This window comes from Nicotiana tabacum, chromosome 15, assembly GCF_000715075.1.
Source record: "Nicotiana tabacum cultivar K326 chromosome 15, ASM71507v2, whole genome shotgun sequence".
NCBI classification, from domain to species: Eukaryota; Viridiplantae; Streptophyta; class Magnoliopsida; order Solanales; family Solanaceae; genus Nicotiana; species Nicotiana tabacum.
In genome coordinates, this window is record NC_134094.1 from 84,225,150 (window position 1) to 84,245,100 (window position 19,951).

At 33.4% G+C, this 19,951-nt stretch overlaps 1 protein-coding gene and 1 pseudogene across 1 annotated transcript; both read right to left on the reverse strand.

Moving 5' to 3' along the window:
- Window positions 1-11,208: 11,208 nt before the first annotated feature.
- Window positions 11,209-12,132, reverse strand: LOC107797616 (putative germin-like protein 2-3; annotated as a pseudogene).
- A 764-nt stretch (window positions 12,133-12,896) lies between these two features.
- On the reverse strand, window positions 12,897-17,414 carry LOC107797617 (uncharacterized). Its single transcript, XM_016620516.2, has 4 exons — window positions 17,008-17,414; window positions 15,050-15,193; window positions 14,700-14,905; window positions 12,897-13,210 (listed from the first exon to the last, which is right to left on the reverse strand). Exons 1-4 carry the CDS (start codon window positions 17,259-17,261, stop codon window positions 13,053-13,055), a joined length of 762 nt encoding a protein of 253 aa, XP_016476002.1. The 5' UTR covers window positions 17,262-17,414; the 3' UTR covers window positions 12,897-13,052.
- Window positions 17,415-19,951: the final 2,537 nt, after the last annotated feature.

Below are 19,951 nucleotides of genomic sequence, written 5' to 3' on the forward strand. Positions count from 1 at the left end.
AGATTACTAAATAGATAAACATATTTACGGCGGAGTCTCATATGGATAAGCTTCTTCAGGAAGCTTATTTTCAACGGAGTACTAAATGAACATCCATAATATAATATATTTATAACACTCCCCTTGGATGTTCATTAAAAGTTAATGTGTCTCATTAAAACCTTACTAGAAAAAACCCCGTGGGAAAAAATTCCTAGTGAAGGAAAAAGAGTACACATATTTAGTAATACGCATTGCTAGCTGCCTCATTAAAAACTTTATAAGGAAAACCCTGTGGAAAAAAATTTTAGTAAGGAAAAAAGAGTACATCGCGTATTTTACTCCCCTGATGAAAACCTTGTTTCAAATATTTAAGTCTCTGCATTCCAATCTTGTATACCATCTTCTCAAAAGTTGAAGTTGGTAAAGATTTAGTGAATAAATCTGTCGGATTGTCACTTGAACGGATTTGTTGTACATCAATGTCACCATTTTTCTGAAGATCGTGTGTGTAAAATAATTTTAGTGAAATGTACTTCGTTCTATCTCCTTTTATAAATCCTCTCTTCAATTGGGCTATGCATGCAGCATTGTCCTCGTATAAAATTGTAGATCTTTTATCACATTCCAAACCACATTTTTCTTGAATAAAATGAATCACTGATCTCAACCATACGCATTCCCTACTTGCTTCATAAATAGCTATTATCTCAGCATGATTAGAGGAAGTAGCAATAATAGATTGCTTTGTGGAGCGTCATGATATGACAGTACCTCCACATGTAAACATGTACCCGGTTTGAGATCGTACTTTATGGGGATCAGATAAATAACATGTATCTGCATAACCAATAAGATCTGCACTACCTTTGTTAGCATAAAACAAACTCATATCAAGAGTTCCCTTTAAATATCGCAAAATATGCTTAATCCCATTCCAATGTCTCTTTGTAGGAGAAGAGCTATATCTTGCTAGTAAATTAACAGAAAATGCTATGTTAGGCCTTGTAGCATTAGCAAGATGCATTAGTGCACCAATTGCACTGAGATAGGGTACTTCAGGATCAAGGAGTTCCTTATCCTCTTCTGGAAGTCGGAACAAATCTTTATTCACTTCAAGTGATCGAACAACTATTGGTGTACTCAATGGGTACGCTTTGTCCATGTAAAAGCGTTTTAAGACCCTTTCTATATAGGCAGATTGATGGATAAAGATCTCGTCTGTTAAATGTTCAATTTGCAGACCAAGACAAAGTTTTATCTTTCCAAGATCTTTCATCTCAAATTCTTTTTTAAGATATTCAATTGCCTTTTGGAGCTCTTCTGAAGTTCCAAAAAGATTTATGTCATCAACATAAACAGCAAGTATAACAAATTCTGAAGCCATTTTCTTTATAAAAATACATGGACAAATAACATCATTTATGTAACCCTCTTTCATCAAATATTCACTAAGGCGATTCTATCACATGCGCCCAGATTGCTTTAAACCGTACAAAGACCTTTGTAATCTGATTGAGTATATTTCCCGAGATTTTGAATATGCTTCAGGCATTTTAAATTCTTCAGGGATTTTCATATAAATTTCATTATCAAGTGACCCGTACAGATAAGCTGTAACTACATCCATTAGATGTATTTCAAGCCTTTCACGTAAGGCTAAACTGATGAGATATCGAAATGTTATGGCATTCATAACTGGTGAATATATTTCTTCATAATCGACTCCAGGTCGTTGTGAGAATTCTTGTGCAACAAGGCGAGCCTTGTATTTTTCAACTTCATTTTTATTATTCCTTTTTTCGCACAAAAATCTATTTATGACCAACTAGTTTTATACCAGCAGGTGTTTGGACTACTAGTCCAAAGACCTCTCTTTTAGCAAGTCCATTCAATTCTGATTGAATTGCCCCTTTCCATTTTGGCCAATCAGATCTTTGTCGACATTCTTCGATAGATCGGGGTTCAAAATCCTCACTATCTTCCATAATGTTAAGTGCAACATTATATGTAAAAATATTATCCACCACTATTTCAGATCGATTTAAATAAATCCCATCACCAATAGAACTTATTAAAAGTTTCTCGCTCACTTGAGTCTTGGGTTCATTGATTTCTTCATAAATCTCAGAACTAATCAGATCTTGGATCTCTCCAGGAGATCCCTTCATAGTATCATTATCATTTGTCGATTTTCTTTTTCGAGGATTTCGATCCTTAGAACCCAAAGGCCTACCACGCTTCAGGCGTGCTTTAGGTTCACTAGCTCTCATGCTAGTATATGGTCCTGCTGAGACATCAATTCGGATAGGTACATTCTCTACAGGGATATGTGACTTAGTTATCATATTCAAATCAGTAAATGCGTCTAGCAATTGATTTGCTATATTTTTTAAATGGATGATCTTCTAGACCTCGTGATTACATATAGTGGTACGTGGATCAAAGTGAGATAATGATGAAACTTTTCACACAATTTCTCTTTTGATTTCCTTTTTCTCTCCCCCTAATTGTGAAAAATTTATTTCATCAAATCGACAATCTGCAAATCGAGCAGTAAATAAATCTCCCGTCAATGGTTCAAGATAGCGAATAATAGAGGGTGATTCAAACCCAATATATATTCCTAACGTTCTTTGGGGGCCCATCTTACTGCGTTGTGGTGGTGCTACTGGCACATATACAGCACATCCAAAAATTCGTAGATGGGCAATATTTGATTCATGACCAAAAACTAATTGTGACGGAGAATATCTATTATAATGTGTTGGTCTGAGACGGATAAGTGATGTTACGTGCAAGATAGCATGACCCCAAACAGTAGTGGGCAATTTTATTTTCATAAGTAGTGGTCTTGCTATCAATTGCAACCGTTTAATAAATGACTCTGCAAGGCCATTTTGAGTATGAACACAAGCTACATGATGTTCAACTTTTATTCCAACTGATAGACAGTAATTATCAAAAGCTTGAGATGAGAATTCTCCAGCATTATCAAGGCGAATAGTATTTATAGGATAATCTGAGAATTGTGCCCTTAATCGAATTATTTGGGCTAATAACTTTGCAAACGCCAGGTTGCGAGATGATAGTAGGCACACATGAGACCATCTTGAAGATGCATCTATTAGGACCATAAAATATCTAAACAGCTCACTTGGTGGGTGAATAGGTCCACATATATCCCCATGTATACGTTCTAAAAAGGCAGGGGACTCAATGCCAACCTTCATTGGTGATGGTCTAGTGATCATTTTGCCTTGATAAAAAGCATCACAAGAAAATTCATTATTTGTAAGAATCTTCGGGTTCTTTAATGGATGCCCACTCGAATTTTCAGTAATTCATCTCATCATTATTGATCCAGGATGGCCCAAATGGCCATGCCAAAATACAAAAGTATTTGAATCAGTAAACTTCTGGTTTAGGATAGAGCGTGCTTCAATTATACTAATCTTTGAATAGTATAAGCCAGAAAATAAAGTTGGTAACTTTTCTACAATGTATTTCTGGCCAGAAATATTCTTTGTAATACAAAGATATTCCACATTCATTTCATCTATTGTCTCAACATGATACCCATTTCGGCGGATATCTATAAAACTCAACAAGTTTCTTCGGGACTTGGAGGAGAACAATGCATTGTCGATAATAAGTTTTGTTCCCTTAGACAGAAATACAGTAGCTCTTCTGGAGCCTTCAATCAAACTTATATTACGAGAAATTGTTGAAACATTTGCTTTTTCCTTATGCAAATAAGAAAAGTATTTCTGATCTTTGAATATGGCATGAGTTGTTCCACTATCAATTACACAAATATCTTTATGATTGGTCTTTAATCCAAACATAATTTGAGGATTATCCATGCTCTTTAAAATGACATAAACAAAATAAATATGATAGTAAACATCATTTTCAAAGCATAACTTTTATTTATGTACAACAATTACATAACCATATTATCTACTACAAACAACAAAAATTAAAATATTTACATTTCTACAGATTCACTACCGATCACATGATTTGTTTCTTCTTCTGGGAGTGCAAAATAATCAGCTACATCTAAATGCATGAAGTCTAAATTATCTTCAGAAATAAAATTTACTTCAACATTTTTCTCTGTCTTCTTCAGGGAGGCTTGATACAGCTCAACCAGGTGCTTTGGCGTATGACATGTACGTGACCAGTGCCCTTTTCCTCCACATCTATAGCATGCATTTTCTGGCTTTGCTGCTTGCACCGCTTCATGCTTTTGTTCCTTCCTTTTCCACTACTGGTGGTGAGGAGGTTTCTTTGGTGCATTGTTATTATCACGATTAGAGTTTCCTTCCCGACCACGGCCATGACCACGACTGGGGCCACACCCTATTCTACGCTTATCTTGGTGGAAGTTCGTCTCATTCACTTCAGGGAATGGACAAGAACCAGTAGGTCAGCTTTCATGGTTTTTCATTAATAGTACATTATGTGCTCGGCTACAAGAAGATGTGAGATAAGTTCAGAATACTTTTTGAATCTCATCTCTCGATATTGCTGCTGCAGGAGCATATTCGAGGCATGAAAAGTGGTGAAAGTTTTCTCCAACATATCATGATCAGTAATATTGTCACCACATAGTTTCAATTGGGAAATAATTCTGAACATAGCAGAATTATACTCACTGATAGATTTAAAATCTTGTAGCCTTAGATGAGTCCAATCATAACGTGACTTTGGAAGAACGACCATCTTCAGGTGGTCATACTTATCTTTCAAATTATTCCACAGTATGACTGGATCTTTAACAGTAAGATATTCCATTTTCAGGCCCTCATCAAGGTGATGGCGTAAAAATATCATGGCTTTGGCACGGTCTTGATTTGATGCCTGATTTTTATCTTTGATGGTGTCTGCCAGACCCATCGCATCAAGATGAATTTCGGCATCAAGCACCCAAGATATGTAGCTTTTGTCCGATATATCCAGGGCTACAAACTCAAGTTTAGAAAGATTTGACATTATTTAGAAAAAAAAAGTTCGTACCTCTGATACTTTCAAAGTATTTTCTCGAGATAGCAGAGTCTCGTGCTGATAACGTGTTATAAAATAAAGACAAGTATAGAGAGAAACTGATATATTATTCAAACTTCAAACTTATGTACATAATGAACTGAATCCTCCTCTATTTATAGAAGAAAAGAAGTTGTCGTGTAAGCTGCTACTGCAAGCTGTTGTGTAAGCTGTTGTGTAAGCTGCTACTCTAAGTTGTTGTCCCAGATATAGATAATCTTCATAACGGAGTACCGAAATGATAAACTTCTTCATGAGGCTTATTTTCAATAGAGTACTAAATAGATAAACATATTTACGGCGGAGTCTCATATGAATAAGCTTCTTCAGGAAGCTTATTTTCAATGGAGTATTAAATGAACATCCATAATATAATATATTTATAACAGTTGCCAATTTATTTATAATTTTATCTTTTTTCTGAAATCCAATATATTTAATTTATTACTATTATAAAAACTTTAAAATCAAAGAAAATATTAGGATTTCAAACCTTTAAGAGTGGGTGCATTGAACTGTAATTTTAGTGCCGAGTTAGCTCCCACTAAAATTACTATGGATTTGACTATATTTTAGCTTGAAACAATCCCGGACTAATTTCTATACGTGATTAAATTTTCAAACTAAAAATCGAATAGGAGATAGAATATTTCTAGTTAATGTTGCAAATTAGCTAGGATTCGATAGCTCTAACTGCATGTTTTCTTGTAGTGAAACAAATCCTGCAAATAAATATTAGATATGGACATATGGTATATATCAAAATGGAACACTAAAAGAATTGACTTTTGAGGCGTAGGAAAAGTCTCGAGTACAATTGTAAGGGAAGAAGCATGTCCCGTATCGGTTTCTTCATAGCTTTTTAATTGGCTTCTTCAATAGATTATGGAAGCTTACACCTTAGCAAGTAAAGAGTTTACTTGGTCATATGGATAATTATCGTTGCTCCATGTAATGACTGTTCTTTGTATGTCCCCTATGTTTACGCATTTAATGAGATGGATTATTATGATACATGTGAAAATAAATAATTATGATTTGTGAATTAGTGGTTAAAATGATACTAAAGTCACCTTTCAATTGAAATATAAAGATTTCCTTATAAATCTGCATCTTATAAATTTTTATGCAGGTTTGGAATAGTCTTGGACAGTACAAAGGGTGAATACACATCTATCATCAGTGGAAAAAATTTAGGATAGATAGTTAATTTTTTTTTGTATTATCTACTCATCGCGTAGATACCTAGTAAATAGTGATTGTATGATTAATACAAGTTAGCGAGCTAATTGCATCCTGAAACAAAAATAAGGCTCTGAAGGTATATGTAGTAACCCATATTGTTTTTAACATAAACATACATAATTTGTCCATTTATCCTCTTTGGCCTTTAGCGTCAAATTTGGTAATGTATCCTCTCTTATTTTATGTAAATTTGTATTATGTCGTATGCGTTTAGGAATTAGTCTTGAAAATTTTAAGGATTAAGTGTTTGCAATACGTTGATAATTTAGGAAGCATGAAGTGATTATTTTATGATATTATGCAACCTTGGACTTTGATGATTACATTAATTCATTTGTTGGACTGGAATTTCTAACATAAGAGTCAAGGCATAGAAAACAGAGAGTTCATATAAGTTGGTTTGAAAAGACCATTTCAATTGCAACTACTTAGAATCCTATTCAAGATGAAGAATGGAGTTCGAAGTGAAAATGATTTGATGGTGAATTTGTAATTTTTATTTTATTTTTCTTTTGTGTGATAAAATCAAGCTAATTGCATGTTTTCCTTCTATTGCACATATTGTAGAGTCCTAAATATTAATTTTGTTGCACAAAAGTATTGTAGTCCTAAAGATCTTGACTAATTTTGTTGTACTAGAATATTGTTTAATAAGAAGTGCTTTTAGGTTCTTTACTTTAATTCGCACATCTTATAATGCATTGTTTTTTCTTTAGAATTATTCGTGCATCGTGCAAGTGCGTATATTAGTATCTCTTTAAAAGTATTATCGCTTGCATAATCTATATATCTATACTATATTAAAAGCACAAAGGCCCTTATCGAAATATTGTTCGCCTTTTTTACCCTTTCAAAATAGATTTCGCACTAGGCAAAATAGTAATTTAGTTCTTTTTCTAATATTTAAGTGTTTGAAATCAACTAAAATATTGACTACTAAATATTTTCCTATTTTAACTTGTACGAGTCCTAATTTGCACATACATTGTATCTTTAATTTATAAAAGCTTTATTATTATTTCCTTATATTAATTAATTAATTAATTAATTAATACTTCTAAGTTTTATACAAGAAAATTAATTGATTTTTACGGAAGTCAAATCTCCTACTCCTAATAGTTGTCTAACGAAGTAAAATCAAGTTATGTAAAGAAAATATATTTCTATGGGACTCATTAATTAATTAATTAGTACTTTTTCTAAGTTTTATATGAGGAAATTAATTGGTTTTTACGAATGAATCCCATTATGCTACCTCATAACAATAATTACACAACGTTAAAGAGGCACGTAAATATTATTAAATAATATATTTGAATTATAAAATAAAAATTTAAAAAGTATAAGTCATTGAAAATAATAAATAATATATCTCGACTCTCATGAGTGACGATTGAAAAATTTATAATTATTCAAGTTCTTCACTTCTATGTTATTCAAGTAGGGCTATATTTATGACCGGTGCCTATTAAAAGAAGGCAATAATTGAGTTTAATTTATGTAGATGTTAAGCCATCAAAATATACATGTCAAAAGGAAGGTCCTAACATTTTCAGTTTCTGCTACGTGCTTTTTGGTCTATTAGCAACCAAAAAGAAAAATAAAGGAGATTGCTATATAATAAACTAAATGTTGCTGCAAGCAAATTCATGTGTATCAAATCAGTATCGCCTTATCGCAGTTCACACTTACTATGCAACAAATCATACCAAAAACCATTCATGAACACACATATACCCCGATAATATTTCATAGACATTTAAAAGTTAGAAGGAACTATGTTATTTTTGAAATGAGATTTGATTTACCTTCTGCATAGTGATGTATCTATAATTCAAAACAAAGAGTACAATAAAAATTAATTTTTTTAAAAAAGACACAGGAAATTTCCCCCAGAAAGGGACGAATGTAAACAACTCGTGGGCATACAAATTGTATCTAATTATGATATTTACACGTACAAGTTTTAATTTACTTAACACTGGAAACAAGTTCTTAATAGTTTAAACAACCTCATAATTTGGCACTTGGCAGAAATAATTTTTTTCCATTAAATAATTTTATCGAAAGTTCCACAGTCATCTCAGTTTGAAATAGTAAAACACGTGATGTATCCTAATTTTATAGATTAACTTTTATCTTCCAACGAAGGCTTGACATATTCGAAACTATTTATCTATCTATCTATCTATACTATACTATATTAAAAACACGAAGCTCCTATCGAAATATCATTCGCCTTTTTACCCTTTAAAAATTAATTTCGTATTAGATAAAATAATTATTTAATTAAAAAGTCCTAATATTTAGGACTTGAAAATTAATTAAGATCTTGGTCATATAGGACTTTCAAATCAACCATAAGTTTGCCAGAGTATAAATTTTTGTAAATCACCACCGCTACAGAGATCATTATTTGTAATGGATTCTAATTGATAGTTCCTCTATGAAAACTTAAATAGAAATAAATTGTGGTTATTTATTCTTACATGTGATTTTTGCAACAATTCTCATTTAATAGCATGCACTTTTTGCGAGAACAATGTGCCATCAATGATAAACGGTAAGAATCTCTCTTTTGTGTATTTGTCACATGAATCTATATCTTGATTAAGTCAGTAATTTTATATGAAAGCCATTTAATTTCTACAACGCGGTTTTTGTTCTAGGTTGCAATGCCTTTATTGGCATAACCTCTGCTAAGTTTTTACGTGTAATACCATAGTATTACTATCATATATATATATATATATATATATATATATATATATATATATATATATATATATATATATATATATATATATATATATATATATATATATAAAATATATGTGGGTGGGTGGAGGGGTGAAGATAGTTTGGGAACTTGGAATTTTGTGTATTCACAATTAAATTCATGAATTGCTTGATTTGATGATATTCCATATCGTAATACTCATTACATCACTCCTATTTGTAGTATTTGTATGTGGTATTCTTTTAGATTGTATGTTATATCACAACATTCTATGATACTTGAATCTTATAAAAGAAGATTCACACAGTTTTAGGTTGATTAGAATTCACAAATTTTAGGTTTGTGTTTTAATTTCTCCTTTCATTTTTCCCAAAGTTATCGAACCTACAGTAGCCCGTAGAATGGATTCGTTAAGATAACTTAGTTTGGTTGTTTAGTGGCTTTTTGACGCCTCTACGAATTGGACGATCAAACTTTAAATTGAGTTAGACAAATTAAAAAAGGCCGATTCCCGCCACATTGCTCACATCCAAAATATGTAGGCCAGTCTATTTGGTGCTTTCGAATAGTAGTAGAAGCTGAAAAAAAGTACATTTTCCGATAAGCATGGCCAAAGTGCTTCTAAGCATGAATTTATCCCTAGAATTTACTTTGTCAGTACATTTGCATTTTTAGATAAAGTATTTTTTTTCATTTAAATGACCGTTGTATCTATCTCTACATCAATTGCTATTACACATATTTTATTTTTATTCAATATTCCATATATTTTTTAATCGATAGGCGCAGAATACACGTGCAACGCACGTACACTAAAACTAATACTATATTAAAAGTACGAAGGGCTTTAACGAAATGTCGTTCGCCTTTTATACCCTTTAAAAATGACTTCACACTAGACAAAATAGTCATTTAATTATTTTTCTAATTATAAGGACTTTAAAATCAACTAAAATTTTACTTATTATATTTTTTTCTTATTTGAATTATGTAAAAGTCCTTACATTTAGACTTCAACCTACATGTAACAAATTAACTAAATTAAAACTACTTCCAAAGCAAAGTAAACCTCTTTTGTTAAAAATCCTTCAAAATTTAAAAAGTAAAAAAAAAAAGAAAAGAATTTGAATTGGATATGCCAATATTTAAAAAATATAAATGAACTAATATTTAGGATTCTAAATTCATAATTTACCAATTTTACCTTTTTGAAACTTTTTTTCCTTTTAATTAATTAAAAAGGGATTTTATTTCCAGCTCAAAAATATGAATAGTTCATATTAACAAGTAATATAACACTAAATTTGAATTGGAATAGAAGATTTTAAACTTTCCGTGGTAGCTAAATTCGAATGTGTCAAGCCTTCATCGGAAGATAAAAATTAATCAGTGCAATTAGGATACATTTTGTTTTACTATTTCTTTTTTATTAATTCTAAGGGTCTAAGAAAAATTATTTCATCATCTAAATATTGTTGAACGTTTATAATAAAATAAATAATAGTACTAATTTTCTATTTAAGACGGCATACAATAAACCCTTATGGTCCGGCTCTTCCCCAAACCCCGTATATAGCGGGAGCTTAGTGCACTGAGTTGCCTTCTTTATTAATTTTCTACCTTAAATTTTTTATGACAATTATTTTATTTCAATCTAGAAATAAATTTATGTGGATTTGAATAGTACCATCCAATTAAATTCTTTGTATGATAACTAAACTTAATAATATGAACTCTCTTTTTATTTTTCGTATTTTCAATTTGAGTTCCAACAGAAATACGATGAAATTCATATTAGGTACTTGAGCAAATATAATTCATATTTCTAAGACAATGAAGAACATAGTATTGTTGCATTATATTTAAGTACAAGTCAGCATACTATAAATTCGACTCTGAGCTACTAAAATAAATGCATAACTCATACATTGAAGTTATAATAAAGCATTAGATTACTTTTGTGTGGCATAATTCTTCCCCCCTATTAAGTTGGCTAAATAGGATCAGTATTAAATATTTCCACAGTTTATATTTTTTAAAATTATATTCAATAACTCAATTACATGGTTTAATAATATTTGCGTAATTTAAAAATTTTATACTCATTAATATCCTAAAACTAGTCTAAAACAAAAGTTTGGGCCATTCACCTGCCAATAAAATTTTAACTTTCAAGAAATTAAGTACTCCATTAAACTGAATATATAAAAGAATACAACATATTACTCTAGAATAAATAAATAGATCTAAATGTATCCTCTTGGAATTACATTTTCATGAATCACACAGTAAACAAACAAATATAAATTCACTCCTTTAACATAGCACACAAATTAATAACAAAGATTCCAAGCTTCATAAACATCTGTTGCTATAGCTGGATCCACTTGAAAAGCCTTGGCAAGAACATCTGTTGCTATAGCTGGATCCGATCCGAAAACTGTGTTAGCAATGGTTATAACACCAGGATTCTGACTACTCAATGCTGCAATTGCAACAGCATTTCCTTTTCCAACATTGCGTTGGTAGTGAACAAGTCCAATAGGAAATACAAACGCGTAGCCTTTCTTAAGGACCTTAGTAATAAGGCGATTTTCAGGACTTGATCAGGTTATGAAACCATACCTTCAAGAACAGTGAGTATCTCAGTAGCTCTAGGGTGAGTGTGAGGAGCGTTGATTCCCCATTGTGCATAGTCTACGCGAACCAATGAAATACCAAGAGTGTTCAGTCCTGGTATTTGAGCTACATTAAGAGGAGAGGGTTTGTTGTGTTTCCAGCTAAATGTAGGCCACTGAAGAAAAAGTTCTCTGCTTGAACTGACTTGGGATCTTTGCAAGCTAAAGCCGTTTACCCTGGCTGAAACAATGGAAAAAATACAGTGAGAAATTTCATAAAACCATTCATTTTTTTAAAAAATAAGAGAAAAATGTAATACATGCTTATCGCGCTATTCACTGATTTGAAATACCTAGGCTAGCAGGATCGGCCACACAGATATCTTGCATTGGACTTGGCTCAAAAACTAACACATTAACACAGCAAAAATTTACTACGGCTATCAGATTCAGCAGGAGAAGAAAGATGTTTAATTGTGGGATGATATGATTGATAAGTTAGCCTGCTTATATAGAAGAGAGGAAAGACTTGATGCATGTAAATGTACTTGAGAGTAATTTGTGAAAAGACTGTGAAGGGCCGTCCAAGCACATGTGAAGAAGACTTTGACAAAGATTAGCTGTCATTTGCAATAATATGATAGAATTCTTGCAGAAACAAGACATGAATAAGAAGAGGTTAGCCGGCTAAGACAAAAGGAAATGGTCCAAACTGTGTTTTAAGGATTCACTTGGATGGACAAGTGAATGACTAATTCAACTGAGATATGATGGACTGCTTGTTTTAAAAGTTTATCCCAATCCTTCAAATTGATCAACTATCCTGCTCTTCACTTGTTCTTATCAATAGTAGTGATGTTGTAGAGTTATTTCTATAAAATAAAGTTCCTTTTCATTGGTTATCTGCAGAGATCAATGGGACCACACGAATCATGATATATCCTTCCAAAGAATATGCTAAAGTTACAAAGTTTGATAATACAGGATCATAGTTTTATGATTTTCATTTAGTGCATGTCTTTTGATTTACAAGAAACTACCTATGATATCACAAATTCTTAATAATATGTTGTCAAAGTTATTGAAATAGCTGCCTCTGGAAGTTGCCGCTACATATGCGCGCTTTTGAGCAAAATTCCCCCCTGTTGAAAAATAGGTTCAACTCATATCAAATCGAACATAGAAATGTTTTTCTTGTCAAAACCCTTCTCAGCGTTCAAAGGATTTGAAAGAAGTAATTTTTCAAAAACATCAATAACTTATAGAGCAAAATTCATTTTTTAAGCAAATCTAACCTAAACCTACAGAAGTTTACCAAGGGAAAACCGAAAATGAAAGAACAGAGGTGTATCAGAAGTATCACTAGAAAGCATACATATTCCATCAAGCTACAAAAGAAGCAAATAAAATTTTCAGGACTAATCACTAGAAGATCCATCATCGTCTTCATGCGCTGCCACAACCTTCTCGAGAAACCTCTTCCTTACTCCATCCAGCACAGCTTCTCTGGACTGTTCCTGCCTGCTACACCCATCATTTAGAACAGGATCTGACTGGCAGAGTGTCAATGCAACACCTGAAATTAAGGAAAATGCAGATCAATCATTTCATCACCCAAACAGGGCCAGCAGAAAGTAGCAAACATATTGTTAATACAATACTTAGCACCAGTTCAAAATTCCAAAGAGATTATTGAACTTAACAGCATAAAGAACTAGAGTGACTATCAAGGTTTGCTTAGAATGGTTAGATGCACCAATCGACATTTTCTAGAAAGAGGGCTGCGATCCACGGTTTTTCCAAGGGCATAAATACTATCACATGATTCATTAACATTACTGGTTAGGTTTCGCATGTACAAGATTAACTGCTATGTGACTTACAACAATTCAAGGAATTCTTCAAATACTAGCAGGCAAATCGAGGTAACAGGAGAGAACTTGCCAAAGAATGACAAAACCTATGAAAAGGTTATGAAGGTCAATGGGCACAATTCCAACTTCTAGATCAACCCATGATCACAACCTAAGTTGCTCTGATTCTTCACGTTCGGTGCCGCACCCGTGTCGACACGACGTGGGTGTGGGATCCGTACTGGATCTCGTCAACCGATTTCGGGTACTTTGACTAAAATCGATGGAGAAATCAGGACAGATACAATGAGTTTTGAGAACAAAACAAAAGCTAGGGTGATGTTGAAGAAAATGGAATACCTTCTATATAAAATTTCTATGTCGTGCTTTTCCTTTTATCTCTTTCTTGGATTCTCCTCTTTTTCAATATCTTCTCCTTCTCGGAATACCTTGTAAGTTTTTCACATAATGTCCCATAATTTAGACATATCTATAATTCTATTTTAAAGATTTGAATTATTTTTAGCCGAATCCCGCCACCTGTATCGGTACGTGGATCCATACCCCGGAATCTTAAAATTTAGATCATGAACGATTTGTCCCCCACACTAGTCCGAGCAACTTAGGTCACAACTATGTTGAGATATCTTATTGACCACTAGGCCACACCCTTGGGTGCATAGTCGGTGTGGTTATATTTGAGTATCATGAGAGATACGCTGATGGCTACAAGCCTACAACACGCTCTTGAAGTAATTTGAGCAGGTATCACCTAATTTCAGTAGTAGTACCCACCCACAGCCCCTCTTGGTGCCACAGGACCAACTCCCACAAAAGAAGAAATAGACCATGTTGCAATGACAACAAATGAGAAAATAAAAGAAAGGCCCTGCTCAAGCTTTACAGCAATTATACAAGATCTTAAGAGAAAATTCCCAGAAAAGAAGAAAAGTTTTGTTAATTGTACAAGCCATGGTTATATTATGGATTATACCCATATTGCGTCTGAATGAACATCCTACACAAAATATTCATAGGAAGGCAGATGGCAGTGGGCACAACACTGTAAATGAATCCAGCAAATTACTACCACTTGAAAGAGAAGTAAAAGGAAGTTGAGCCAGAAAGTCAACAACTTCGTTAAATCATGCAAAAAGAGAAAGAAAGAGAAAGAGTTGGGTAGCAATGGGACAACCACAATGAGGAACATACCTTCGGGTGTGCATCTCCGACCAAAACTATGAAGCCCAACATAATTTGACTTCAACGCACTGTTGTTGTACACCAAAACAGTTGGAAGATTACAATCTGGATAGTTCGGAATGCAATCTGTAGAGATAATTTTGACAAATTTGGTTGCAGGGTATTTTGTTGCCAATTCTTCTAAGCACTGCAAAAGTATCTGGCAGCCTGAGTATCTATAAAGAGCATAAAATGCTATCAGAAAGACTGGCATGGAGCTAATAGAGAGAAAAGAGTACCATCTAGACGTAAACATATTTGAAGCTCAAGAGCGCGATGTAAGCTGGCTACGGTGATGAAGAGATGAAAGCATTACTTACCCATCCTTATACAGAAGAACAACCACCCAGATATCTTCTGGAGCTTGGGAAACCTCACGCACAAAATCCGATCCAGAAATTGGTATCACTGATCCAAATCTCACAACCTTAGCAACTTCTTTCATCTCGGCCAACCTCTTCATCCTTTAACGATAACACAGGAAACACATATAAGACACCCTCAACTTCATATTACTCTCAAGCTATATGGCAATATCTCATAAGTACTATATCAGCATAATTGCATGTGCACTTTTGCATTGTGTAGCTAATAAGGAGTAAAACTGAAGTTAACCAAGTTGAAACAAAGGCAAATTCTCAAGAGCACGTCAACCACTAACAGAAGTATAATGCCAAAACAGCTGTTATACCATAGTTTCTTAAACAAGACCCAAGAAACTAATCTCACCCAAAGACAAGTACAAGAAAAAAAATGCCACTTGGTCTGTTAATCATAACACAACTATAATGCTCACTTCTTTGCTTTGGAAATAGTTTCTTTATTTGACTTGCACTCTGAATTTTGGTTTTATTGAACAAAGGACCAAATCGGCCAGACTTTAAAGGATGGATACCGATGTAGAGGATGGAGTATGAATAGATAACACAACATCCGTTGAAACACATAGAGATACAAAGGGATGCAAGAATGTAACAACGTAGAGTCAAGGGAAATTAATGAATATTTGGAAAACCTCTAAAGGAAGACACTTTTGAAAATGAAAAGACCATCTGATGGAACTAAAAGTAGTCTGAGAGAATTAGTGATGGGTCGGCTAGTAGCAGTACGGGTACATGTAGAGGCTGAACAACTATTAGGCTTACCTCAAACAGAGTGCCATGTTTTAGAGGTCCAACCGACTGCTTTGCAAAGGAAGTGGTACCCCATATATGTTTGTTTTATCGTAAGTACCTTATATATGTTCATTAAGGTGGGGAACAAATGATATACAGTCCCATTACAAAAAGCAGTTCAAGAATGGGACATTAATCTATCATGTCTCCTTATTGCATTTTGAAATAGATGGGTAGGAATGACGGCTATACTGTAGTCCATGGACAATTCTCAGTTAGTAAATTTCTTAACACTCTTTTTGTGCAGTTTTAGTTTACTTTAAAAATGCTTGTTACTTGAAAAATGATTATGAGGTGATTTTTTCGGAAAAACTGATCTTGGCAAGTTGCTGTTACATTGACAGAAACAAGACACTTAGAAGACAACTCTGAAATGCTTATGAGGTGATTCTTTTATGGCAGTGACGTTCCAAAGGGAGTAAATGCCATTCCAAAGGTTCAAACAATCTCTGTATAGCCTTAAACTGGTGACGCATGAACAAATATCCTATTTCCCATCTTAATTTGTAGCTTAGGATGAGAAGCCAGCACAGATGCTTCTTTTATGATTACATCAGCTTTGCAGCTGCTAAGGCCACAGCTACCTCATTCATCTACAGCCACATTTCGGTACTTAGTTTTGTGATACAAAGGAAAAAGACCACAGTTTGTACTAGGTAATAACTCAGCGTTTTATAAATGGCACTGAAGCTCCTGACACTTTCTATAACCCCAACAAATCCTAAGGTTTGATTAGTCTGTGTCTGCTAAGAAAATCAGGAAAAAGATGTAAAGAAACAATTTTGAACACTAACAAACTCAATAAAAGAAGGATCTTGACTTGATTTAATCTATGTCTCATCCAGAGGTGGGTGTACAATTAAAGCTGTAGCTTTGGCTCAAGTCCTGTATATGAGTTACAAAATCTACTAAATATGTACAAATATTTAATTTTGGGACCCAGTAATTCAAATAATCAGCGACCTCCTGAACCCATAAAATTCAAATACTATATCGGCTCTGATCTACTAGGAGCGCACAATTAATTGCTAATACCCCTCAATTGGACTATATGAAGTGTGTATATTGAATTAAAGGAAAATTGGGAGGAAGAAAAAAGGGACCTGTATTCCTGGAGGAAGCGATCGTCATTGAGATCGGGGTCATCTTCGAGATCGTCAAGCTCATCTTGGGTTTTATCATCGATCCAATCTTTGTCTTTGGATTTGGAATTGGAATTTTGATCCTCAGAAGGAGTAAAAGGGGCGGGCTTGAAAGCGGGGGGTTTTGGAGGGAGATTTCCGAGCTTCCTCTGAATATCATCCCACTGTGTTGATGCTCCTTCCACATCCTTGTACACGAAATGGTAATCCCCCATTTTTTATTTGATTCTCTCTTTCTCTTTCAAAGATTTGATTTTTTCACTTTTTCTCGTTTGCTGGCGTTTCTGTTAGCCTTCGATTCTTAACCCGGATACCCGTCGCCCAACTCCTCACTTGTCCAGAATAAATGAGCCCCAAACAATCAATTCTCAAAATAGCTACCTAAAGAGTATATTAATAACATGTTTGGCCAACCTTCTTCGAAGGCCAAAAGTTTTTTTTTTTATTTTATTTTTAAAAGCACTTTTTTTTAACTTTAAGTTGTTTGGCCAAACTTTTTTGGGGAAAAAAATTACTTTTGAGAAAAAACAGAGAAAAATAGCTTCTTCCCAAAAGCAGAAGCAGAAACAATTTTGACTTTTCTTCTTACCAAAAATACCCTTAACAAAATATAATATATACTAAAATAATCGTTAAACCTAATACTTAGAATATTAATGTATAATATTTATTCTTATTTTTAGGATAGTTTTCTAATATATAGTGACTTTAGGGGTGAATGTTTTTATATTTGTTGAATGACTTTTAATATATTTGAATAATATTAAAAGAATTAAAGTACTTTTTAATTTTATTTTCATATTTTACTTAAATAAAATAAAAAAATTTAATTATTGCTTGTAATAACAAAATTTTGAGATTATTTATTTACTTATAGTATTAACTATTAAGTAAATCTAGTCATGTCCTTATTTGTAATTTGATACTTAAAAGCACTTTTTGAAAAGTTTGGCCAAACACAAATTCTTGCTCAAAAGTGCTTTTTCGAGTGATTAGCCAAACGCAAATTACTTCTTTCCAAAAGTAATTTTTTCAAAAATAATTTTGAAAAAAAATATTTTTCAAAATAAGCTGATTTTTCCAACTTGGCCAAACAAGCTATAATTCTGTTATGAAAATAATTATAATGTGGATGTCCATTTATTACTCCGCTATACATAATCTTCCTGAAGAAGATTATCTGTTTGGTACTCTATTGAAGTTTATCTACAAGTAGCTGATGCATGCAGGTTGCAAGCAACTCAATGAAATGATTTGCAGCAGTTTCTTATTAAACAGACAAGTTGCAAGTAGCTCATGCAGACAACTTACAAGCCGTTCAAGAAAAGCCTCGCAGCTGCTTCCTTTCTTCTATAGATAGATGAGTTTTCAGTTCATTATGTACATCAGTTTGAAGTTGAATAATCTATACTTGTCTTTACTTTACGGTCTTTATTTTATAACACGTTATCAGCACGAGACTCTGCTATCTCGAGTAAATACTTTGAAAGTATCACAGGTATGAACTTTCCTTTTCTAAATAATGTCAAATCTTTCTAAACTTGAATTTGTAGCCCTGAATATATCGGGCAAAAGTTACATGTCTTGGGTGCTTGATGCTGAAATTCATCTTGATGCGATGGATTTGGCAGACACCATTAAGGACAAAAATCAGGCATCAAATCAAGACCGTGCCTAAGCAATGATATTCCTACGCTATCACCTTGATGAAGGCTTGAAAATGAAATATCTCACTATTAAAGATCCAATCATACTGCGGAATAATTTGAAAGATAGATATGACCACCCAAAGATGGTCGTTCTTCCACAGGCACATTATGATTGGACTCATCTAAGGCTATAAGATTTTAAATCTATTAGTGAGTATAATTCTGCTATGTTCTGAATTATTTCCCAATTGAAATTATGTGGTGATAATATTACTAATCATGATATTGTATTGGTAAAAAATAAATGTTACACGTGGAATTATTTGAGAATGACATGGCAAGATAGGTGGATCACTAAGAAGATGACAACTGGAGTGTCGCATTAAAAGATTCACAATGTACAACAGGTACGAACAAATCACTCATGAGGCGAAAGGGTACGGTTACTCGAGCCTAAATTACTCAGTGAAGAGACACAGGCAGGATGAATTAAGACAGTAAAGAGGGAAGATTCATGAACCTCTAATTAATGTGGAAGAAGAATCGGAACCGTTACAGAATCTTCATAAACAGTTACGGTTGCCAATTATAACATTTTATTAATGTCATTAATGCTCATAATGATTCGGTCATAAAAGGGAAGAAACGTTATATTTGTAAATTCCTATATAAGGGAAGGGAATTTCACTTGTAAAGACAGGCCCTGATTATTATTGGAATATAACTACTTTCTTGTGCTCTCAATCGATTATTTTATCATTTCTTATTCTAATTTTCTTTCTTATTTCTGAGAGAATATTAAATTTCTTGATTATCAGTAATCCGAGTACTTCTAAAAATAGGCTTTGACTGAGAATCAAATTCTTTGGTTAAACAAATTGGTTCCGTTACCGTGAATCTGATAATTTTCTCTTACTTTCCAAATCACTCTATCTCAATTGAATCATGTCGAATGTCAATGACAATAACCAATAGGTGGAAGGAACTCCAGTTCCATCACCTCAGGAAACCCCACGCAATTCAAGAGAAGCATCACCAGAAAGATCCACTACTCATAACAATGATCAACATGGAAATGAACAAACTGTCGAGCAGGATGCTGTGAAGCAGTTAATTGCTGAGTACGTGAATGATGCTCTCCAGGCTTTCGTGAGGGGAGTACCAGCTGTGCCACCCACACCTTCACCAAACAATACTACAACTGTGGAAATTCCACGGTCAGGGTTGGTTAATTTTGGAAGCGGAGGAACTCCCAA

Excerpts from the sequence above, each read along its gene's own strand:
- LOC107797617 (XM_016620516.2), bottom strand. The coding sequence starts at position 17,261 with ATGGGGGATTACCATTTCGTGTACAAGGATGTGGAAGGAGCATCAACA. Across the intron at positions 15,194-17,007 it reads CGCTTCCTCCAGGAATACAG|GATGAAGAGGTTGGCCGAGA; the intron begins GTCCCTTTTTTC and ends TTATCGTTAAAG. Across the intron at positions 13,211-14,699 it reads TCGGAGATGCACACCCGAAG|GTGTTGCATTGACACTCTGC; the intron begins GTATGTTCCTCA and ends CCTTAATTTCAG.